The sequence below is a fragment of the Tiliqua scincoides genome, chromosome 3 (assembly GCF_035046505.1).
Source record: "Tiliqua scincoides isolate rTilSci1 chromosome 3, rTilSci1.hap2, whole genome shotgun sequence".
NCBI lineage: Eukaryota > Metazoa > Chordata > Lepidosauria > Squamata > Scincidae > Tiliqua > Tiliqua scincoides.
The window spans coordinates 172,727,412-172,749,597 of NC_089823.1; the positions used below are offsets into that span (position 1 = coordinate 172,727,412).

A 22,186-nucleotide genomic window follows, 5' to 3' on the forward strand; every position below is an offset into this window, starting at 1 on the left:
TAAAGACACTGCAGTGACAAAATGAAGGTAGCGGAAAGCGATAATATGTTTTATCAAGCACAGATGGTGATTTAGAGCGATTTAATGATGCAGTTAATTTTATACTTAAGTGCAATACATAAAATGGACCTGAACAATTTTATGGGATAAAAGTCATCATGCTGGCCTTTATTTTATTATCCTCAGCAGAGACTACCATACACAACACTTATACATAAATTGTCAGTGACATGTACCAGACAAAACAGGCAGTCGCTAGCCAAAAAATGGCAATGGTTAAAACAGCAGTCTCAAGTCCCCACTCGAAGTTGCTTCATGTACAATGGATAATCTTTGTGTTGGAAAAGAATGTGCACACAATGTATAAAAATAGCCAGTGTAAAGAACATGCAAGCGTCTGTTTTGGCAGGAAGTGCACAGGTTGGAAAGCTGCTGGTACACACACTTTTTGAACTGTGAGATTTTCTGTGTTGGGAAAAAAAGTTTCTAAAAAGGTTGGGGGAAAATAAAATAAGTGGATACCACTATTTATTTATTAGATCTGTATTTCTTCTTTCTCACCGAAGGGCATCCAAGGCAGCTAACAATCAAACATTAAAATACAGAGCAATTCTTCCTTCTACTTCCTGTCCAAAAAAATAGAGGACATGTATTGGATTGAAAGGAAAGAAAGAAAGAAAAATAGAAGGGAGAAGGCAGGATAACAGATGCAGTCCACAAGTGATTTGTATCTAACACAAATGCACACAGGTTGTAATCACTATTCAGTGCAAAGCCAATCTGAATGCCAAGCCGGTGGTTTTCAAATTGTGTTCACAGGAATCCTGGAGTTTTGCAGCAGCTTAGGCAGGGATTCTGCAGTTAGAAGGCAGGTAATGGCAGCTGTTATCAATATTCCCCTACAACATGCAGTCACAGGGGGATATTGGGTGCATTCTAGGATGCAATTTCAATTCATACAAAATGACAGCTTAGACCCAAGAGGTACTGCCAACTCCTGGGACTGACTCAGAAAATGCCCCTAGATTTACTCCCAAATCTTCTGCCACATGCAGAGATACTGTGGAAAAGGAGTTCCCTCAGAGCAAGATTTGAATTCCACTGTACCAATCCCAAGGGCATGGAGAAGCACTTTCTTGGTAGTAGCACATTCACTTCCAGCACTAGATAGACTCAGTGCTGCGGGTGTTCTGAAAGTTGCCCAAAATTGGTTACAGGCTAATATGGGCTAACAAACTGAAGCTTCATCTGAACAAAACAACAATGCTTTTGGTCCACAGAAGTACATATCCAATGATAAGGATTCACTGTTTAGGATGGGAAAATGATGGTAGTTGCACATGATTTTAATGGCAGTCAAAATGTGTGCTAGTTAAAATGTGTTGGTGTGCTGGATGTGGCTTGTGGGCCATAGTTTGGGGGCTCCTGTTCTAATCCTTACTGAGTCCAAACACAGACTTTCCTATGTAGTTCCTGAATTGTTTATTTTTTAAGTAATCAGACTTGAACCCACTTAGCTCTTCCCTCAAAATCTTCCCACTTTTTCAAGAAATGCATTTTTCTGAAATGGGTTTTTTGGTTCGCCTGGCTCTTCAAGTTGGGATTAATGGATTAGTACAAGTGGAATACTGTGTTCAGTTCTGGCCATCTCATTACCAGCAAGATAGCAACAAATTGGAAGAAGCTTGGAGAAGAGTGGCAAAAATAGTTAAGAATGCTGAGGGATTGACTTGTGAAGGAAGATTACAAAAAGTGAAACATATAGCTTAGCTCCAAGATAATTCTGTGAGGAAAGATCAGGACAACAGTCTACGAATAGCAGACTGCAGAAAAAGAACCATCACAGAGCAAGTAGCATTTTCAGGAACACTACCTGGCAACATTAGGGTTAATGAGATGAAATTTTTAAAAGTCTCAAACTGAACTCAATGACAGAAATGATATGTCTTTGATACCAAGACATATTTAGTTTGAAACACAGATTGAGTTTTGCATCAGGGGAATACTGTCCTCTGGTATTATTTTATCAACTATACATCTAATCTTGCAGTCTAAGGGCCAAATCCTATTCAATTTTCCAGTGCAGGTGCAGCTGCGCCAGCGGGACGTGCACTTTATCTTGTGGTGGGGAGGCAATCACAGTGACCTCCTCAAGGTATGGGAACATCTGTTCCCTTACTTTGGGGCTGCATTGTGGCTGCACCGGTGCTGAAAGTTGGACAGGATTGGGCCCAAAGTCAGTTTTCAATAATAGAGAGCATTATAGTCACAGAGAGACAAATGAGGTATCAAATAGAAAAGTACAGAACATGGAGAGATACAGGAAGATTGTGATTTTAAGTCTTCCCCACCAAGCCTTAGACAAATTCAACCATTTCAGCAGAGAGACCCAAGGAAAACATAGGCTGCAGGTCTGTGAAATCTCTATAACTATTGGCTGTAAAACTTGGGGCTTCAATATATTGACGTGAACACTTCACCACAGCTGAGGTGTTACACGACATTTACTAACACTCTAATGGCAGAACACGGTCAGCACACAAGGCACAGGAACAGAATGAGTTCTGTGTTGTTAGTGGAAAAGCAGAGAACGGAATCTGTAGCACTATCACAGCTACCTATTTGTTAGAGAGCGTGCATGTGCAGTACATACTACTGTGCATGTGTCAATGGTGAGGGTTAGATACTTGCATGGAAGAGTGTATGAAAGAATGAACTAGGAACAGACAGAGAAGACATTACACATACCCATAACCTGAACTGAAATGTGTTTTTAATTCCAAATCTCAAAGTTTTATACAATAATAAGGGCAATATATCTTTCAATTTCAAACATTAGAAATATTTAAAGGTAAGATGAATACCACACTTCTGAAACCTGTTTTAAGAGACAATAATCATGAGGCATCTGAGCCTGGATGACTTACTAGATTCTTCTTAATGTTATAATAAAGGTAAAACAAACAAAGCACGAAATACAGGGTCATGGCATCATTTCTAGGTTTTAAGAAACCTGTTTTTTTCTTTTCTTTTTTTTAAGTCATTCGAACTGCTGAATAGACTTATCGTGTAATTCAAAATTCTCTTATATCTTCCAGGTGAAACCCACATCAGAAGTTATGCCTTTAGTTTACATAAACCTGGATCTCATTCTATATTTCTGTCCTAATGCTGTGTAAGATGATATAAACAAAATGAGAATGGTAAGGCATGTAGAAGAAAAAAAGGACATTTCTATAGGTTGCCTCTAACACTCAGAGGCTGCATCCTGTCATCAAGGACCTGTGATGGATTTTTCCTCCAGAAATCTGTCCGATCCCCATTTAAAGCCATCAAAGCCAGGTGCCATTGCCACATCCTATGGCAAGAGTTCCACAGATTAATTACTCATTGGGTAGAGAATACAGTGGACTCTCCCTATTCACAGGCTCAGCATCGGTGTATTCGAATACACTCTACACACGTACCACACTACACTCTACCACACAGTTAAGTTCTCCTTACTTGCCCAGTATCTCATTGAAATCAAGTCTTAGGGTCTCAATGGATCCTTCAATGGCAAAACATGGTACAGCTTCAGTAAATACAGGATTCACCCCTCTCGTTTTTGTGTTACAAAACATGAAAAACTGTTACAACAATATGCTAAGACCACTTTGTGCTAAAAGAAATCTTCCTTAAAAGTGTCATAACATGGGAACCATGAATTTGTTTCCCTTTACTTTTTGCAGGAAGGTGACCGCAGACTTGTGCATATTTGTCTGCACAACTAGACTGCCTGTAAAAGCATTTTCCTCACAGGTCTGCTGCCAGGAATATTGCTGGAATCAACACAGGTGAAAAGTTAAACAAAACATCTTACCTGGTGTGGTTCAACACCCATTTCTGCCAGGGCTGACTGGAAAAACATTTTGGCTGGCTTTCCCACCACCTCTGCTTGAATATCACAGGCATACTAGATGACAAAACAAGAATTAACATTGTATGATGGGGGGGGGGAGAATTTTGGATACAGTTACATATAAATCAAGCAGATTGAGAAGTATGCCATCACAGGCAGTTCAAATAATGAAAGTTCCCTCTGTGCGTGCATGCGTGTGTGTATACATATATCTATATACAGGGTGTTCCAAAATACGTACACACATTTTAATGAGCTATAACTCATACATACACCATTGCAGAAAGCCTACAACAAACATCTAAGGCAGGGGAGTCAAACATAAGGCCCGTGGGCCATATTCAGCCCCGAGAAGCTCTTTATCCAGCCCCTGTTAGTGTCCTAGAGCCATCCTTTCCACAGCACCACTTCAGGAATAGCCTTTCACTTCAGGAATAGGCTTTCACTTCAGAAAGCCTCAGCAGAAGCAGCGCTGCTGAAAAGATGGCCACACTTTCCCATATCTTGAAAATATGATCAAGGTTTGCATATTTTCTCTTCTGTCATTCGCAGCTGATGAGTGAAATTGAGAACAAAGCGCTTTTTCCTGGCCAACATCTACTTAATGATGTCACTTCCTGCTTAATGATGTCTCTTTTGGTGCCTCCACAGGTACCATGAACACTATTTGGCCCACTATATGAAATGAAATTGACACCCCTGATCTAACAGAAGCAATTGAAGAGATGCCTGGAACTTTCCCAGCACAAATGGTTGGTGGATGTCTGCAGATCTCTTTGCCAATGATGACAGAAGTGTACAGGCACCAATGGGAAACAATTCCAGTGCTAGCATTTCAAACCAACCATCTGGGACTGCAATCTTCTATGCACTTTCCTGGGAGTTAGTCCCCTAGAATTCACTGAGATGTATTTGCCAGTAGACATGCATAGGATTGCGCTGTAGGTCAAGCAATTGCTTCTGTTTACACATGTTTGAATAATAATTAATTTGACAGTATAAAGTGTGGGTATACTTTCTTGAGATACCATGTGTGTGTGTGTGTGTGTGTGTGTGTGTGGAGAGAGAGAGAGAGAGAGAGAGGGGGGGGGGGAGAGAGAGAGAAACAATGGAGTCACATACTGCAAAAAGCCTCAAAGAGTTTTGCTATAAGCAGGGAACCCAAGCATTGGAGACTATGTGTGGACTAAGCCATAAAAGAGTTTTGCTATAAGTAGGGCCCTCAAGCTGTAGCTCAGATCAGAGACTATGTGCGGACTAAGCCATAAACATGAACATTTCCCTGGCTATACAAACCCTTATATGAGCCCAGTGGCCAAGATGAAACTTCAGCTTGCATGCCATAGCATATCTTTCCTTTGGTTCTAGGAGAGGCATATCCCCTGAATACTCTGGGCATTCCAGTTCATGGCTCTACCCTTTGGAGTGACTTTATTTTCCAAAGTGGTGTCTCTGTTCACATCTGACATCAAATACCACCAAAATGGCAACAAGCTGCACAAGGTGTGCACTATTCCATGTAGTTCATGGAATTCAGTGTGCTATTCCATGCAGGCTTCAATACTATATCGTTATTCTTAAAGGAAGATAGAGGGGAAAAATGTGTCTAAATGAAGGTGCACTTATCTTAAAGGGCGATGACACCCACACAGAAGTCTGTGAACTGTATCCATTTTTAACAAAGGGGAGAATCCTTCTTCCCCATCCCCACTTACTTTTTTCTAGGTCCTTTGATTTATGAGTGACATTTTGAACCCTTAGGCTTAAGGAAAAAAAGAGGGCTAAAACTAGATTAAATGAGATCACTGTCCTAGTTGGGCATTTCTTCAGAGCCGGCAACAGGTCCTCTCAAACAGCAAAAAAGTACTTTCCAAATGACAAGCAAAACATTTAAATTAAGACATAGTTACCATAGTTTGTAAACAAAACACACAAGAGTCACAGTTGCAATCTCTTGTACAAGGAACAAGCAACTCTTTTGTTCCTAAATACTGACTGGTAAGTCCAGCCCATCCATAAGACCAATTGAGGTGGTCATCTTAGGCAGCAGTTTGGCAGGAAATGTCCACCTGTGTCCGCCCACTTGCCTCCACTGGTCTTCCTGGACTGGAAAAGGGAGAAGTGGATGGAGCAGAAGAGAAGGGAGTATGATGGAGCAGAGTGGAAAAAGAAGGCCATTCTAGCCCACCACTCTCCTCTCCTCCACACCTCATCTTCTACTACATCCCCTCTTCCTTTTCTGATGCAGGGAGTTGAAGGAAAAGAGGCTGGCATATCATCAAATAAGGGAGCAGCAGCATTTGACATGCTGCCTTAGGCACCAGGAAATCTTGCACCAGTCCTACATTATGAACAAATGACAAACAATCAGTGACAAACAGATATATAGTGAAATTATTGAACTGTAACTGTATAAACAGCATGTCCTTTAGAATGATAAGTATACCTCCAAAGCCTTCGTGTATACTCCAACATCTAGTTTTAGACCATCTGTTTCTTTATAATAGCGTCTGAAAAGGAAAGGGTTCAAATTAAATTCAAATGTCGTAAATCTCCCGCCTGGTCCTTTCCAAACAATTTAGTTTGTTTCTTCCAAGTTTTACTTCAACATTTTTTTTTTAAAGCAGTGAAACTAACAACACAATACAGACCTTTTGGTAGAAAGCAGAACTAAACTGAGACTAGGCACATGAGAAAACACCAATCCGCAAATTGCAGCAGATCAGATACATACACCCCTTGCAGTAGGTAGAATGTCACCATTCTGAGACACTGTGGCTTCTAAGATGACAACAGACAGGGCAGATAGAGACAGAAATGAAGTCAAGGCCTTATGGAGACGGGGGTAGGTAACATGAATGGAAAGATTTGCAAAACCCACCACGGTAGTGCTGGGTAAAGTAAACATTAGGTGTCAGCCACTAGCTGCAATGGATCCATCAGAGGATCCCCAACTGGGCCAAATGACTCTTGAATTCCCAGTACTGGTGCCAGTGGTGTTATCCAATACATAAGTGGTTCTCAAACTTTTTAGCGCAAGGACCCACTTTTTAGAATGACAATCTGTTTGGGACCCACCAGTAGTGACGTCATCAAGCAAATTAAAATAAAGAATTATAGTTACATTAAAGTAAAACAAATACTTAAATAAGAGAAGATGAGATGGGGTGTTGCTGCTGTTGTTCAGCCATTAAATCGTGTCTGACTCTTCGTGACCCCATGCACCAAAGCATGCCAGGCCCCCCTGTCTACCACTAACTTCTGAAGTTTGTCCAAATTCATGTTCATTTTCTCTGTAACACTATCTAACCATCTCATCCTCTGCCGTCCCCTTCTCCTTTTGCCTTCTGAGATGGGGTAGCCAGCCCTTTTTTTTGTATCCTGCCAGCAATAGAACCTCCTGCAAAATCAGTAAAATTTTCAGTTCTACCCAGTGCACAGATCAATTTAAGTTCTTATATTTAAACTATATTACTATCAGGACCCACCTAGCTTTACAAGTCTAAAAGGAAAAAAAATCACCTTACCAGCTCAAGCCTGTTTTTGTCCTTTTCTTTGTGTGCGGGGAGGGACTGCCTTCTGGAGCACTGGTTGAACTCCACTTTCATTCGGGTGACCTTGCATTCCCCTTTGCTTGACCCTCAACATGAGCCAAGGCACATTTGCTTACTTGTGAGTAAAGGTGAACATTTAGCTTAGTCTCACTTTCCATTGGGCTCAATACATTTGTCAGCTTGGAAGGAGGGATTTCCCTCCTTTTTGGGACCTGTGTTCATTGAATTGGGATCATTCTGGTGGCATCGGAGTCCTTTTGGCCTGTCCTTTACAACTGACCAAGCCACAGTCACCTACTCACAAGTAAATGCACAATGTGGTTCAGTTTCACTTTACATAGGGCTCCATGCATTTTTCTTCTCAGCAATCTGCTTGTTATATGCAGTTTTGCCACCCACCAACAATCAAGTCATGACCCACCAAATGGTTCTTGACCCACAGTTTGAGAAACACTGCACTACACCATCACTTGTAGGTAGGGGCACCATGGGGACCTAGTCCATGGCTTTGCCCCAGGACCCACTGGCATTGGCATTGCCCCAGGATAACTGGCATTGGCACAGTTATCTATTTAAGGACTGCAAGGTCTGGAAAACTCTTCCACATTGCTTAATAAGATCTATATATTACTCTGCCCAGTGTCTGTCTGTCTGTCTGTCTGTCTGTCTGTCTGTCTGTCTGTCTGTCACACACACACACAGCACTCAATTTGGAATTATGAAATTCAATAACGTCTGTTGAGCAGAGGTAGAATGGGTTTAGGTTTGGCTGAAAATAAATGGGATAGGGATAGCACCCCATCCTAGACTGGCCAGAATCAAAATAGCCTTAAAAATAAACCAGTGTGCCCTTTACTTCCTGCTCAACTAACTCAAATTTGCTCTCACCAATCAAAATTGGGGCCCTTATTCATCACTAAAGTAGTAGATAATTAATCTACCTGTTAAAGCTTCCATTTGCTTCAGTTCTATAGCACTACTAAGGATGGAATACAACTTGCTCAGGAGTATGCCACACTGAACCCTGCTTCTGGGTAGACATCCATGGCACTACATGTCACATACGTTTCCATTAAAGATGGCAATGGGTAGGGATGCTTGTTGCATGCACGACACACTTTTAAAGCACAGTCTTCATGTTATGTATGAAGACCTTACTGTGGGCCATATCATGGTCAAGCATGATGCAACTTTAATCACATTACTGGCTCCCACACTTGCTTTTATCTGGTAATAGCATGGAGCCTGATCCAGATCAAAACCATGAGGGGGAGAGACTTACAACCTACCCCTCCACAGTTCCAATCTTAGTCACACATACATCCTCCCACACACTGTTTGACTGAGGAAAAGCTCCCACCTGAGTTGTGGAGCCTTTTGCAAAACAAAGAGTGCATGTGCATTGGGGGAGATGGTTTCCAAACTGAGACCATGGGGGTAATAATGCCCTCCTACCCTCTGCTGCAGTTCTGATTCAGATTGGGCCCCCAAGGCACATGCTGTTTACTGTGCGGAAGAAAGACAGAGCCAATGATGTAATTAAATCCATGGAGAGTTTGGACGTCACTGAATTCAACCAGACATGCAACATTAAGTGGTCTGAGGTTTGCCACCAAAACCGACAAACTCTAACCATGTAACCTTGGAAGCGTTACTTATTTCAGCAGAACTTCCTTCCAAATAGCTGTGCTTAGCAAGCAAGTCTAATACTAGCCTTCTGTTTCAAAATGTTGAGGACTTTCCTCAAGTTCAGAATATTATGTAGTGTGTGTGTATATATTTACACTGTTTTATATATAGGAATAAATAGTAACACTAGAGAGCCAGAGAACCTCAAGTGCTTTCATTTAAGTCCCTTGATAGATTGGTAGAGAACAAAAATGTGTAGGATGAGCAGTCAGATAAGATTTTATGCTTTATCCTTCTGCCATTTTCGATTATTCAGCACAGCCTCTCTTTAAAATGACCACTTGACCTTTGCTAGATCAGCCATTAACCTTCTATAGTCTAGCGTAAACAGCTTAATTTTCTGACAGTGGCATGACAGAAGAAATTACAAAGCCAATTCCCACTCTCCGCCCAAAACAGATGCTAAATGTAAATCACTCAATTTTCAGGAGCAGAGCATTCTGCTCCAGTAACTCAAATGCACCAGGTTGCAGGAGAAATAACTAAAACTTTAGCGGAAAGACCACTAGTTTCTTCAAAGCAAGGATGAAAAAGGAACACTATTTACACATACAGTACTTTCTACGTACATCACTGAACTTCCACATGAGAAAAAAAAAAGACATGCTATTAGACTAGTACTACTCCTAGATGGCACCATAGTAGTCCACTTTAATCAAGCTAAAATTCACATTATCATTTCTCACAAAGCAGTGACGGATCTGATGGTCCTTTTTCAAAACCATCAGATCTTTTAAGACTGCACATTTAAGTAGTGCAGTCTTACATGCATGTTGCTGTGCACATTTTTTGCAACATTCACCTCACTCAAGTTAGCTATGGTCAGTCCCCACATCATATGAGAGGTAAACAATAGTAAGTTAATAGAATATCCCCCACTTATAGCTACCCAGAAGAAAAGGTACCTCGAGTACAGTGACTGACCAGGAATAAGTAGAATGGATACAAACCAACATCATCTACATTTACAGCTTCAAACATAGGTACATTCAGTTGCAATCAAGTCCCACTGAACACAGGGTTACTTCTAAATGTACATGCTTAGGATTGGGCTATAATTCACACTGAAATTAATAAGATGTAATGCACTTTCAGCCACATCCTAAGTATGCTTACTCAGAAATACATTCCAGTGGATAGGGCTTGCTGGTGTTTACAGGGGGCTACTTGGTTCGGTACCAGCTAAATAGCTGGCTCAGATCCAAGTAGCCCCATTGAGCAGGCTGATAAGCTCAGTTGCAAGCTGGCCTGTGCCCAGAGGAGGAGCGGCACCAAAATGGCTGCCGTTGCATCTTATGTGCACCAAGCAGCCACTGGCATCTCTGCCGACTTCGGTCCTTTCGCCCGGGTAAGGGCACAGTGCCTGCGATGGGGCTACACAAGTCCGTACCAGTTATTTTGCTGGTGCAAAGTTGAGAGACTCCATGTCAGACCAGAAGATCCAATGCAGGATTCTGGATCTTGAGGAGCAGAGATCCGCCAGTCCTGTCCCCGTCCCGCCCCAATTCCTTTTCCCTGCCCTGGTATGCTCCTCCCCCCCCCTCGACAAAGCTGCCCAGAGCCCTATCTTTGTTCCATGCAGTGTGTGGCGGGCTTCCAGCTGGCACTACGCTTAGCACAGGGCTGGCACTAGGAGCTTAGGATTGGGTTCTGAGACCTCCTGCCAGCTTGAATCCAATGCTGGATACAGCATAGGACCGGTGGCCCCGCTATGCTAGCTTTTGATATGACTGGCTTGCACATCTCATTAGTATTCTTCATAGCTAACAAAAATAGCCCCTACATTCCACAGTGGTTCTCAAACTTTTAGCACTGGGACCCACTTTTTAGAATGAGAATCTGTCAGGACCCACTGGAAGTGATGTCATGACCAGAAGTGATATCATCAAGTAGGAAGAGTTTTGACAATCCTAGGCTGCAATCCACACTTACCCAGGAGTAAGCCCCATTGACTATCATTGTTAAAAAAATAAACATAGTAGCCTATTAAAAGTGCAGATCTGTAACATTTCCCCAAATGCAGTCACATACCATCATAGCATCAAGTCTAACATATTAAAAATAAAATACTGAAATGAATGGGGACCCACCTGAAATTGGCTCACGACCTACCTGGTGGGTCACGACCTACAGTTTGAGAAACACTGCCTTAGAAAAAACAAGATGCACATAATAAATTCCACATTTGTTGCTTCTCATTGTCCTTCATACAGCCCTTTATCTGTGATTTAGGATCTATTCTTCCTAGGCAACAACTCCTGTATTTTCCAATCACAAACACCTCAATGCATTATTAGAATGAAACAGGTACATCTACATACATTTTCGGGGTTAAAAACTACCACCGTCACTGTTCTTTTTTTAAAAAATGCTGTTTTTCAGCATTTACTCAGAAAATACAATTTTCTGAGTATTTCTGTACTCAGAAAATACAGTTTTTCTGTAATGATGATTTCCAGTGTCAGAAGAATCTACTTTTTGTGTTTTAAAGGCCAAGTCTGTCAAAGAAGAAATGTTTCTGCTTGTTCTGAATCTTCCACTCTACCCTTTTAAACCAAAGCTAGTAAGGATTTTGCCTATCAGACAGCAAGTGTGACAGATGAATCTTACAATGGATTTCAGCAGCTCCTTACAACCATTAGTTCTGTTCAGTCAATAATCCACTAGCTCAGATTTTTCATCCCCATTATCATCTACAGACTCCTTGAAGTAGGAGCTGTCACTACAGTCTCTCAGGCCAGTGGTGAACATATTTTAAAATATCACTATATTGTAAAAGAGAATGGATCCTAATAACTGTGAGAATTTATCATTAATTGGCATTTGCCTTCAAAACTTGCTCAGCCAAGTCAGGATTAGTGGATCTCAGTGGGATTCTTCTGATAAAAAGTTGCATGTTAGCCAAAGGGCTTCTCCATGCGTCACTCTTAGCAAGATTTCGCAAGGGTGGCCTGCCTGTGTTCCCAGAACACAATATTCAACAGATAATGGAGAAAAAAATGTATTAGAAACTGAATGCAAAAACACACATAAAGATCAGAGCCACAGAAAGAGTACTGAGAGCTCCTATTTGAAGTCAAAGTTTGGGGTCCCTTTTTACCAGTATGCTTGTCCCCCCTTTGGTCAGGTCAGGTATTCTTCCCATCACCTAATTCAACACTTCTGTTTTTTCTTACTCTGCCCCACTTTCACTGTTATGGTATATCAGTTTAATCATTCTATTAAAAAGTAAAACTATCAGTTCGTGCACGGATAGATACAAATAAGATTTCTCTCCCTCGTCAACACGGGCAACAAAACCAGATAGGAAGTTTTGTGGAAAATCTTTCTTAGGGCACAATCCTAACCAACTTCCCAGCCCCAAGCTGAGGGCAATGCAGCTCTGAGATAAGGGAACAAATATTCCCTTACCTTGAGAAGGCCTCTGTGACTACCCCCCAACTGCAGGATGCAACACATGCCCCATTTGGCACAGCTATGTCAGTGTGGGAAAGATGGTTAGGATTTGGGCCTTAGATTGCAATATTTTCCTAAGGTGGACAGCCTGGACTGTGACAAATACATAACATGCCACTATGAAGAATTCACCCTAAATCCCAATAGCTGGGGATGGAGAGACAATGGGCTGCATCCAAAGAAAGTTAACCTTGACAAAGGCCCCAATTCTAACAGGGAGGAGTGCCTACGGAAAGTGTTTTCTGGTGTGCCAGACCTTCACAAAAGCTCCACATAGTGCTAGAACATAGTTGGACAATTTCAAGCACACATTAGCCAGTGCCACAAAAACAGGGGAAGAAGCAAAGTTGTGCATCACCTGGTAGCACAAATGTTTATGATGTTTACGATACTCCCAGCATACAGCATAAAAGCGGTATATAAATACTGTTAGTAGTAGTAGTAGTAGTAGTAGTAATAATAATAATAATAATAATAATAATAATAATAATAATAATAATAATAATAATAATAATACTTACCCTCTTCCCAGGGATATTAGAACTGGATTCTCCAGACCAATGAGAACTTGAAAGGCTTCGTTGAGGTTTTTGTAAGAGAAGTTGTCTGCTGCATCACCAACCACTACGCAGTTTGGATTTGCTTTATCGATGTCAGCAAATTCAGGGGCAACATCTAAGAAAAAAATACGAAATGTCAGTCTTGTCAGCCTTTTCCCAATTTCCCTCCTGCTAAGCAAATGTAAATTGATTAAGAGTCCATGTCTATGCATGACTACTCAGAAGTAAGTCCCATTATAAAGTGTGGAAAGTGTGAATAGGATTGCAGCCTAAGCTACAAAAGTTCTAGAACAGCTATTATTCTGACTGCCCTTCCAACTCCATTGCATTCTGCAGGAGAACCCAAAGATACAGAGCTCAAAAAGACTGAACAACTCTGTCATATTTTTCTTGCGTAAGGCAACGTAAGAAACATTGTGATTCAAGGCTATCAGTACATTTGACATCTAGTTATGTGCTATCCATAGCAGGTCATTTTATGGACTTTGCTGATCTTTTTTTCTGTGTAACTCATACGCTCATTCTAAGGATATCTTTAGATGCCCTCTTCCTGTAAAGCTGGTATACGTTTGCTGTGATACCAGTGTGTGACACTATGTTTACTGTGCCAACACAGGTGTTTGCACACCCAAATTCCTAAGCATTTCTTTGCTATTACTGCAAGTGTTAGGGTCAGGTCATAAGCCAAAGGGCATCTGAAAATACGGACATTTGACCATTGAGGAAGCAGGCAAATGTACAGATGAGACTGCAGGTAGACAATAGTAATTTAGAATGAAGTTGACACCACAAAGTTGCAGTTCAGCATTTTACTTATTTTCAGGGATGAAACTCAAGAGCAAAGACCATACACCACATTATTCCCAGAAGTGATACTTTCAGATATGTCAGTTTATCGTGAAATTAGAAAGAGTGACCTTGATGGTGCCGCCTTCCTACTCCTCTCAAGTTTCAACTGCAATTTGAAGCTTCAGTATGGATCTTTACATGCCTTCTGTTCATCTATATTTGCCACTGCTGTTCCTCTAAGGAGCACATAGCCACAAAGTCTTGAGCAATTCAGACTAGTCAGAACAGCGAGTCAAAAATTATTGCACCATGAGGCTGTGGAGCTTTTTTGAAATGAAAGTCCACGTACACCTAGCTGCCCATCCATGTGAATGGTTAAGTACACCCCAATTTCTGTGAGATGTGGGGACTGAGAATGGTCAGCATGGTCAGAATGTTGAAAGATCTGGGTTCAAATCCTCAGTCAGCCATGATGGTGACGGAGTGACCTTGCGATAGTCACTAACCCCCAGCCTAACTTACCTCACAGTGTTATGGGGAGAATAAAAGTGGGGGAGGGGAAAAGCAAGAGGAAAGACCAGGAGCTGTATGACAGGAACATAATCTCTGCAAGAATGCACCCTTCTGTGAGCCCACCACCACCCCCTGCAAAAAAAAAAAAACACCTATGTCTTTCTATCTGTCTTTCTATACTATCCAGAGGCAGCCACTGCCTCCTTAGCAGCCCTTGCTAACTGGACAAAGAGGCACCTTTAAAGTGGTGCTCCTCTTACATTGAGCATAAGAAGGGCAACTGTCCCTCTTCAACCCAGCATGGCATCTTTTCCAGGGGCTATTGCTGGTGCCTCTTCTATATATTTTAGATTGTGAGCCTTTTGGAGACATGGAACCATTTATTGATTTATTTTACTATGTAAACTGCTTTATGAACTACTCCGGTTGAAAAGCAGAATATAAATATTCTGGTACCATCAAATATAGCTAGGGAAGAAGCTTAATTGAATTGGCCCATCACTACAGATGGATTCCCACAGAAGTTATGGCAGGATAAGGTCCAAGATCCAGTCAAGCCAGGCCTTTACACACCAAGCAAAAACTAGTGCAAGAGTTCATTCTGTGTTATAATAGGTAGACTCTGTAGCAGTTCTCACGCTCCAGCAAGAGGTTGTGAAGCTCTTGCAGAAAAAATGTCTCTGGTTATCTTATTTTACTTTTCTTGTTCAACACAGTGGGTAAAAGAGCCTTTCCACAAGGGAAAGATGCCCTCCAGATGAGGATTGCTGCTTTGGATCCAACCTGTAAGACTGACATAAATACACCCCATCGCATCTGAAATGTCTTTGTTCTCAATGCAGAAGCAAGACTGCAGCTTCGCCAGACTGCATACATTATGCTTGACTGTAAAACATATACACAGAATCAAAGTGAAACAAACCATGGTGTATGAGAAGGTGTGGCCTCAGGCTACGTGCCTTCAGTACATGGCATGCTGCTGGTGCTGGAGCAGTGACTTCATTCACCACAATGTCAAAGCCCAAACGCTGCAGCTTTTCCACAAGTTTGTCTCGTGTGACCTGGGTTTCATTGGTGCAAAACCGCAACTTCAGGCCAGATGCCTTGATCCTGTTGGAGTAAAAAGATGAGACATTAGAAGCACAATACCATCCTTCTCCCCCACCCACTGGGCCACCATGCCAAAAAGAAAGTGTCCTGTTTCCTGGGGCGGGGGGCTGATCGGGAGGCTTCAGAAGCAAATATTCCCTTACACCTCTGTAAGCCTCCTGCTTTGCAAAAGGTCTCAAGTCCAAGGAGATAAAGCAGGGGTCTCCGAAACCCGGCCTGGAGGCCAGATGCAGCCCACAGCAAGCCTCTTTCTGGCCTGTGGCCAACCTCTTGTCCCATGAAAGCCTCCGGCCCACTCAACAGAACATGACCAGAACTGTGCTCTGATTGTGCCTGGAGGGTGTTCTGAGGGACAGAGAGGTTGAATGAATAAGCCCGTTCATTCATTTATTTATTCATTTAAGGTCCATCTCCAATTTATTTTTTTAAATTTTATATTTACATTTTTTTTTCGGCCCTCAGCACCACGCTATATATCTGATGCGACCCTCTGGTCAAAAAGTTTGGAGACCCCTGAGATAAAGGATGCAGGGAGACTGCAGGAAAAGGGGGCAGGATCTGGTACATGCCACCACCGCTGGATCCACCATCTTCTGCAGCCTCCCCACCCTGTTATTCCTTTCCCTGCTCAGTTTCACCCGCTTGCCTCCCTTGTTCTGCCGTCTCTCCAGCCCTCATGCTGACTTACCTGCTTCAGCAGGTGAGCCGGCTATGCAAACGGGAAGGCTCCAGCTTCCCACCAGCATCTCTGGCAGTGCACTATTTAGTATGCTGCAAGAGTGCCTTTTACAACTGATGCCGACTGCTTTATGGCAGTCAGCATCAGCACTCCAACAAGGCTGATTCAGATATAACTGAAATAAATAACTCGGATCATTATGTTATTATTATTACTCAAACTTACAATAATGAGCAGCTGTCAGTATGTTAAATATACCTTGTACGAATGTCTGCATGTGTGCCAAGCCTCTGCCTCAACACATTATTATTAGCTTATTTACATATGAAATGCCACACATTATGAATAGTGAAAAGACAAGTCCCTGGCATTAGAAGCTTATACAACAGAAAATTTGAAGCGTTATCATTTACAAAAACATTGAAATCACTACGTGCTGTAGAAAAATTCAGAATAAAACAGACCAGTCCACACAGTTCATTAAGCATAATTAATTTCTAACAAGAATTTATTCTATACAGCGCTATAAATTGGAAAAAGATCAGATACTCAGAATTCAAATTCACACAAGTCTGTCATCACATGGTATTTATTTTTCTATTTTTATCCTGCCTTTTAGTGAAAGTTCCATGATGACTAGCAGTAAAATAACAGCAAAACTAAATTAATAAAAATAGAGAGAGCAAAGCAACCCGAAATGACAGCAGCACACACAAACCACTCCATGGCCACCTAGACCCTGCAAAGGCCTTGTATGACAGATGTGTCCATTCAAAAACTGAGAGACAAGGGGCATCACAAGACTCCTGAGGCACGGAGTTCCACATACAGAGGGTTATCACGGAGAAGGCCCTGCCCCATAGGAATGCCAATCAAGCCTCAGTCAACGACAGCAGGCAGAGCAGAACTCACCAGTGTATACAGTATTTGGATTTTGTTCTGCCCTATTTCAATAGCTCAGGATGAATTGTTAACTTCACCCTAACCAAAATAAAAATATAAGGAAGACCCTTCCCTGTGCTCTGTCTTCACACAGAGGAACGTTCTTTGCATTATGGGACAATAAAGGTATATTACAAATAGGTTCAGACCTTGATATTGAGGACATAACTTTCTGACTCCTGGAACAAATAAGTCATTGCAGCTGCAGTTTTTGCAGGTTAGATAGTAAAATATCTAAAACAGATAGTAAAATCCAAGGGAGGCCTAAACCAAACACGAACATGCTGGTCTAACCCAGGAAACAGGATTATTTCAAATTTGGCAAGTGTCTCAAAATGGTACCTGCATATTATTCCGAGGGAGAAAATAAAATACAGGTGATATAGGACCTTTTTTCCAAAGGTCAAAATCTATAACTCTAGTTTTTTGTTTTTGTTTTTTTTAAAAACAAACAAACATGAAGTTTTCTTTTTGCCTTCATCAAACTGGAGAACATATCTCTCAGACAAATTCTGGCAATATATAACTCCAGAAGCAATTTTGAAAAATGTGATTCCATTGAAAAGCCACAACTTATGACCATTTAAAATGTCTAAATATGTCATCCCTAGATTCATTCCTTTTGTATTATTTGTCTTTCCTAATCATAGGTATGTGAATTATCAATTACACTTAGTGGGTAATTGCCCTTCATAAAGATAGCTTTTCTATTTTAAATTAAGCAGTTAATATATTGTAACTAATAGCATCCACTTGTACATTATAAATATATCTTCATTGATTGGAGCTGTGAATGTGAGAATCACTCATGAGCTAATGAAGCAATTGAGTAAAGAAGTGCAGCATGTACCCAGGGAATAATTATTGTTAATGAATTATGATGTGACCTTCTCAGAACAATGAACAATTGGTTTGACAGTTAGATGACAGTACTTCACATCTGTTATTCCAAATAAGGCTTAAACTGTAGTATAAAAACAAAAACAATACTATATTTTATATTCTGCAAAGGTTTTAAGAAGAATCAAACCATTCTAAATCATCACATATGGAACTGCAGGAAAACTAGAAGAGTAATTTAATTCTTGTTTTGATATCTGAAAAGATTAACGCACAAAAATCTGGAACAATGGAAAGCAATAAAATTGTATGGCAGATAAAGTTACCCCCATGTACTTCAACAGAAGTAGCGATGGTTTAATTCAGACCCACAGTTGAAGAGCAAATCCAGGTGAAAGTTTTGCCAAGTGCGCAAATCAACATCCTGAAACCAACAATGCGGGGTCTTAATCCCTGGGTTACCAGTTCAAAGGAACTAGCAAAGAAAGCACCATAACTGCTACACAAAATAGCAATGACTAGGCCAAACTTGCATTCTAGCAAACACCTCTTCTTTGAAGTGCTTTCCAATTTATTTCCTATTGGGTGCTATGAAAGAAGAGCCATGCAGAAGCACCCTAACAGTTCATCTTAAAATTCCAAGTCCTTTGAAATAAGAGAAGGCATACATTTCTTACTGAAGACATTCCGCATGCATGGAACATGAGGTCTGTGACAATACACTTGGAATACTGTATCACCACCTTTTCTTCTCCTTCACTGCCAACACTTTGAGAACAAAAGTCACTTTTTGTCCGGCAAGGAACAGCACAGAGCTGCCCAGATAAGCAAAGAAGAAAAGGTGTAGGACACCGACACCCAATATAAATAGACACTAACAAAAGATGCATTGTTATATCAAAAACAAGCCTTCTAGAACTGTCCAATAGCTTAGCACCTGGGGTAAGCATACTGAACATTACAGAGAAAGTATACAAGAGCATAAGGCCATATGGAGTACACATTTCCTGTCACTTCAAATTTTAAAAGTACAGTGTCATAGTTATCTCAGAATTAAGAAAGAAGTTCTGGTTTACATTTATTTTGGGTTTTTTTGTTTTTTAAAAACAAGCTATGGACAATTCTTTGTTCATGGACCAATCACAACAGCAAGTTTCAAGGACATCGAGCCAGCAGGCCAATTAATTGAGGGAATGCAAATTAACCTCAAGAGATATGTGTCGTTTCCCCCAAAGAAAAAGTTATTTATTGACTGAAGTCAACAAAGTGGTGATCCTTGCAACTCTGAGTTAATTTCTGGCGTGAGCCATTAATTTCAGCCACTGTGAACCTAACATAAGGAGGCAAAAGCTCAGCATGAAGTGTCAAGGCTCAAACTAGATTTGGAACCCTATCCTTTTCTTCTATATGTCTGTAGTCTAAAAGTGGTCACACAGCGCCCTTAGGATTTTGCAACCGCTCAAAAACCACCCTTATTATTACAGTAATTTGGTGGGCCACTGTGAGATACAGGAAGCTGGACCTAGATGGGCCTTTGGCCTGATCCAGCAGGGCTCTTCTTATGTTCTTATGTTCTTATTTCATCACTGGTTTCTGGACTAAGCCTTAACAATGAAGCCCTGCCTCAAGGTAAATCCTAATAGGTGGTCAGCACCTTTTAAGTTCATGCTAATATTTTCTTTGTCAACCTGTTATATGAGTCACTATTGTATCAGTTTAGGAACAGCAGTCTTTCCAGAAACTAAGGGCCAAACCCTATCCAATTTTCCAGCACTAGTGCAGACATGCCAACAGGGCATATGCTGCATCCTGTGGTGATGGGGGCAGTCACAGAGGCCTCCTCCAGGTAAGGTTTGTTCCCTTTCCTCAGGGTTGCACTGTGGCTGTACTGGCAATGGACAGTTGGATAGGATTGGGCCCTCTTTCAGAAAAGAGGTTTATTGGCTGAAAAGTGTGTTAACATACAAGCTGAAGCACCCGTTAATGGAACTGCATGGTGGGAGATTTGGGATGGACAAAAGGAGATACTTTTTCAAACAGTAAATGAGTAGTCTGTGGAATTCACTGCCAAAAGACGGAGTGATGGTCACTAGCTTGGCTAGCTTCAAAAGGGAATTTATCCATGTCTATCAACAGCTATGAAGCCCAGTGCTACATGGTACCTCCAGGTTCAGAGGAAGTATTTAGAATACCAGTTTCAGGAGAGCAATGGTGGAGGAGAAACATGCCTTTCTCTCCTGCTTGTGAGCTTCCCAGAGGCAGCCGGTGGGCCACAGACTAGAAGGGCCTTCAACCTGATCCAGTTGGGCTTTTCTTATGTTCTTATTAAGTGCTTGTTCGCTTTTCTTGTTGGGTGCTATGTGTGGGGACTGCTGTCACTTACTGGTGGACACGGCAAACTTGTTCACTTATCCATTAACTACTTTGCTTACAAATCAATATGCTGTAAACTTTTGTTTCAAGCAGCAGGCCAGAGCCCTAATTCCCACAAACAAGCCTACCAGTGAATGTACTGCAAATGTCCAAAAAGTAGGACAGGACCAAAGAGGAATAATACACTGGCACTAGGAGGCATAAACAAAAGCTAAAGAAAAGAAGAAAAGAAAAAAAAGGGCACACCAAGGAGTGTTGATGCAAACATAACCTCAAGAAGGATGACCATTCAGCCTCTGATACACAAACTCCACTTATGAGTTGAAATCTGGTCTTCATTCTGATTTTATTTCAAAAGGAACAACTACAGCAATTTAGAAAGTAAGGATAGCTCTGACATGATCCCCTGATTTATCTGCCCCTACTGTTATAACCTTTATGTCATCTAAAAGTAGGGGGTGGGAAAGAGGGTTTGTGTTTTACATACCCAAAAGCTGACCCAAAAAATGTTGGCAAGGGCAGTTGGCTAAGACTGTGCAAGGTCACTTAGGATGTCCAATAATTGTCCTAACACTTTACCTGTTATGGCACAATAATGAGAGTTTTTTTCATTATTTTCGGGTGAATGAACCTGGCAGATGCTGACAGCCAGCAGATGTGTAAAGTTCGAGGTGATTTGTAAAGGACCAGCTCATCTGACGCACAGTAATTGCATTGTGGGACATTGTCACTCAGAGTCTTGTCCTGTTCTGTCAGAAAGAGGTAAAGGTCAGTTCAAAGAACTGGCATAGCATAAGGGACAGCTCTTCACGGAAATTAAAAAATATTTTCATATCACTCAGACATGCCCAACCAACAACCTGATGAAACTGAGGAATGTGCCCACTCTTATGACTTACTGGGAGGCTTGAGATTAGCGAAAGTGTGTAATTTTCTAATCTGTATAGATCTTGAAGTACCATGGTTTTCAGATACCCACTTGTAGATATGATTCTTCATTAATCATCCATACATTCAGTTTTCTTTATATAGAAATCCCCTTTATTCCTTTGTTTTTGATTTAAAAACTACCCTTCCTTTAAGGATCTTAAAATAAGCTTTATAGGGTGCTCCACGCAGAATTATGTCTACAAGAGGGATTTGCATTATGCATCTCCAGACTACTTTTTAGCCCTATAAAGTCTAATCCTCTATACATTGGCTTCTGCTTATCGTCCTCCATTATACAACCACCTCACATGCCCAAATAGCTAGCAGTGCTACTCAGCAAGTAATAATCACTTTTAAAAAAGAAAAAAAAGATTTAAGACACATGGGGCATACATGAGAAGTCAAATAATTCAAAGTATTAGACAACTAGTGTTTGGTTGCTAATGGATAGACAGGTGGCACCTCGGTATCCAAGAGGAATTCGTTCTCAGACCCCCCCACAGATACCGAAAACCACAGATAGCCAAATACACAGTTTTGGTGTCTTTAAACACTCTGAAGGCAACCGGAGATGTGCTCCAGTCACTCCCATGGGGCTTTCTGAAGCTCACAGAGGCCACGTGCATTTGCCCACAGCCTCTGCAGGTTTCAGAATGAAGCCAGGAGGCAAAAAAGCGACTTCCTGTTTCCCTCAGGAAATTGTTTTAATTGGAAGTGGAAATGGAAAGTGATGTTTAATTTAAGTGGAAATATAAGTGATGTTTTAAGGTCATTTAAGGCATTCTGACACGCAGGGATGGCTTGCCCAGGCCTTCTGGTTTCCTGAGGGAAACCAAAAGTCTTTTTTTTT

At 41.3% G+C, this 22,186-nt stretch overlaps 1 protein-coding gene across 2 annotated transcripts in view; it reads right to left on the reverse strand.

The window, feature by feature from the left end:
- LHPP (phospholysine phosphohistidine inorganic pyrophosphate phosphatase) overlaps positions 1-22,186 on the reverse strand; it is a 150,363-nt gene that overhangs the window by 109,376 nt on the left and 18,801 nt on the right. For both annotated transcript variants that reach the window (XM_066620667.1, XM_066620668.1), the window contains exons 2-5: positions 15,385-15,572; positions 13,122-13,275; positions 6,348-6,411; positions 3,863-3,955 (exon numbers count right to left, since the gene is read on the reverse strand). In XM_066620667.1, coding sequence (XP_066476764.1) covers positions 3,863-3,955; positions 6,348-6,411; positions 13,122-13,275; positions 15,385-15,572 — 499 coding nt within the window. The remainder of the gene's footprint in view (positions 1-3,862; positions 3,956-6,347; positions 6,412-13,121; positions 13,276-15,384; positions 15,573-22,186) is intronic.